The sequence below is a fragment of the Cucurbita maxima genome, unplaced genomic scaffold (assembly GCF_002738345.1).
Source record: "Cucurbita maxima cultivar Rimu unplaced genomic scaffold, Cmax_1.0 Cma_Scf00016, whole genome shotgun sequence".
Lineage (NCBI taxonomy): Eukaryota > Viridiplantae > Streptophyta > Magnoliopsida > Cucurbitales > Cucurbitaceae > Cucurbita > Cucurbita maxima.
Genome location: NW_019272032.1, coordinates 1110883 through 1114007, shown reverse-complemented (window position 1 = coordinate 1114007; position 3125 = coordinate 1110883). Strand labels below are relative to the sequence as shown.

The 3125-nt window shown below is 36.3% G+C and overlaps 1 protein-coding gene across 1 annotated transcript in view; it reads left to right on the top strand.

Annotated features, from left to right (window-relative positions):
- The first annotated feature begins 133 nt into the window (after positions 1 to 133).
- LOC111491197 (cysteine and histidine-rich domain-containing protein RAR1) overlaps positions 134 to 3125 on the top strand; it is a 5790-nt gene continuing 2798 nt past the window's right edge. Inside the window, exons 1-3 of the mRNA XM_023139993.1 lie at positions 134 to 353; positions 2336 to 2338; positions 2455 to 2537. Coding sequence (XP_022995761.1) covers positions 252 to 353; positions 2336 to 2338; positions 2455 to 2537 — 188 coding nt within the window. The 5' untranslated portion in view covers positions 134 to 251. The remainder of the gene's footprint in view (positions 354 to 2335; positions 2339 to 2454; positions 2538 to 3125) is intronic.

Below are 3125 nucleotides of genomic sequence, written 5' to 3'. Positions count from 1 at the left end.
TATTCGTCCAAAAAAAAAAAAAAAAAAAAAGAAGAAGAAGAAGTTGGAAATACCATTTTTTGGAATTGGTTTACTTTTATCCAAGTTTTTTCAAAAGGGAGTTAATTTGGATTATTTACCAAGAAATGAGAAAAAGAAAAAGAAAATAAAAAAGAAAACCAGGTTGCTAGGGTTCGTTGCGCGACAATGAAGGCGCTGTAGATTCAATTTCAGTCGTCAAATTCTCTTGCATTCGCATCGTTTCTGAAGCTATGGAGAACCAGGTTGCTAGGGTTCGCTGCCAGAGAATTGGCTGCAACGCCACCTTTACTGAGGACGACAATCCCGAAGGTTCCTGCCAATACCATGATTCGGTACGTTAATTCACTCGTGCCCTTTCTTCTCTTATCGACCTTCATACGCTGAGAATTGCGGATCGTTGTTCTTGATTTTCAGTTTGGAATTTATAAAACCACCCTTACTTGTGTATCTGGTTCGTTATGGGAAACCAATGAAGATGAATTAGTTTAGTCTGGCAGTGAGTGTTCAGAAATTCTTGTCTAGCTTTATGGATTTTAATGCTCATTGCTGGTTTAACATAATTTTTTGAACAATGCTTACAAGATCGTTTAAGTTGATTTACAACTGTTTTCTCATGACGATAGGACCTTTTTGGTCCTGCGACCTCCAATGATATTAAGAAAATGTTATAGACTAGAAAATTGCCAAATCGTTTAGTTAGAGACTTCGTGGTTCATACGAACTACAGTTTCAAACTTCAACGGCTGGTGAGGTGCATTGAATTTCCTCAGTTCTGTATTTCATCGTCGTGATTGTAGCAGGGGTCAATGAAAAGATTCTCCAGTGGTTTAAAACCATTTTAACACATTGGATGTAACATTATATTTTATGCTCACATAAGTTGAAAATTGTACAACTGTACTATTTTTCTTCATTGACCATCTTTTATAAAGTTTCTCAACTAGAAGTTAAAAAGCCATAAGAGCTCTCACAATTATGAATTCATGAGCCTGGCTGAAGTCTGAGGTTATGTTGGCCTCAACAGTTTCTCAACTAGTAGTTGTAAACCCCAACCTATCTTGCCAGAAGGCTCTAAAGGTTGGGTCCATGACAAATTTCATCTCCAAAACTGTTAAAGCTTTCATGGTTGTAACCCTTCTCAACTGAGTTGCTGCAAAGTTTGGGCTATGCAAACCCCAACAGTTTCTTAACCAAGGACACACCTTCAACTTTAAAGCCTTTAGTAGTTGGCTCCGAGGTGAACTTCGGCTACACATAAAAGTTCTCTCAGTAGTAATCCTGAATTAGCCAAGTCTAATGGCGTATAATTGTAGTTAGTTTGTTATCCTTGTTATAAGTTTGTTCAGGGATGCTAAGTTTCTGTTGTATTTGTCATTAGGCAGGTTTATTCAAACTACTTGCGGCTTCTTTCTGTATTTCAAAAGATCATGTCAAAATTCTTTTGTATCATACAAATTCCATTGTGCCTGTTGAATATATGAGGATAATTAATTAAACTCCGAATTCCATTAAAGTCAATTATGAAATCTAAAGCCATGCAAGCACTAGCTGTTAAACAATCGTGAAAATCTCATCCAAGAATTCAAGATAATGCAATCGTAGTAGTTGCAGCTTGAGCAATGTCCTCATAACTGAGTTGTCCACTTCAAGTTGATCCTTCTCTCTGCCCCTTACTTCGGGCAAGCTACTGCCCCTTACTTCCTGAAATCGCTACAGGTACCCAATGTCCGAAAGGATTGAACTACCTACTCTTTATTTGGAGATGAATCTTAGAACTGTTGAAGAAGTCGTCTTATGGACCTAACATTGGTCACATCCCTTATGATGTAAGATTGAAAGATTCAAACCTTCCTCCTTGGTGCGGAAATAGATGTGGCCAAAACTATAAAGATTGGCGTAGTCGCTCATAGGGACTTTGAAAGGAGGGTTGATTGCCTTGTTACTCAAGGCTGTGATATCGTAGACCACCCTCGGGACCCCTGGAGGTTTCAGCTGAGATTGAACAGATGTAGGCTTTGGGGTGGGGCGTCAACTCTCTTGTTTTCATACCTTGCAGCTTGAAGGCACTTTTGTACATCTAAGCTTATGCAGGTGGTACTTGAAATTGTATATATAATAATACTCTCAGTTTAATGTGTATAAAAAAAACTCAGTTAATTAAAAACAACTATTTAGTAGTAACATGCTTTCCTCCACAAATTATGTTATCTTTTTCCTTTGCTGTGTAGCGTGTATTTTACTAATTCTCTCTTTGTTTGTTTACATGCTCCTTGGCCATGGGCTTGGTTCATATTTGTGTTTCCCATTTTTCCAGGGAGTAAGTTTTCATCCACCTATGGCTCTAAGAATATCTTAGTTTCTTTTCATCCAATGATCATATTTTTTTAAAAATATATATTTGATATATGGTTGAGGTCGAAATAATTTTTACAGCCTCTATTTCATGATGGGATGAAAGAATGGAGCTGTTGCAAGAAAAGAAGCCACGACTTCAGTTTATTTTTAGAGATTCCAGGGTCAGATCCCTTTTCACATTTTAGTTTTAGATGAAAATCAATGCAATGATGTTGCTCTTATCTGAGTTTTGCCTAGAAGTGAACTTTAAATGTTCAGTAGCCTACCATCCATAATTGATATGATCTTGTGTTTTTTGATTCCATTCCCACATTTGCCTAGAATACAAATATTAATATTGTTTATGCAGCTGCAGATATTTTATACAAATACTGTTCAAATCCCACCCACAGGACCAATACATTCACCGTTTTTTTAATTCGTCAAATTTTTTTATTACATTTACCATTTTCTTAAATGTAATTGTATGTTCATTTTTATATTCAAATTCCTGTCTTGGGTCGTGTGTCTGCAACAATGCCCCCTCACATTCTAAAATATGGGTGATGTGATTTTTATTTTTCTTTTTTATTTGTGACGGTCTAGGACAGTTTGCATCCCCATCGACTATTTTTCAAGACAATTCTCTGACCCTACTACATTTGGTTTCTAAGAAAACTCACAAGATTTTGTGTTTTTTCTTTTTTAAAGAACCAACTTTCAATGAGAAAAATGATAGGATACAAGGGCATACAAAAAAAAAAAAAAAA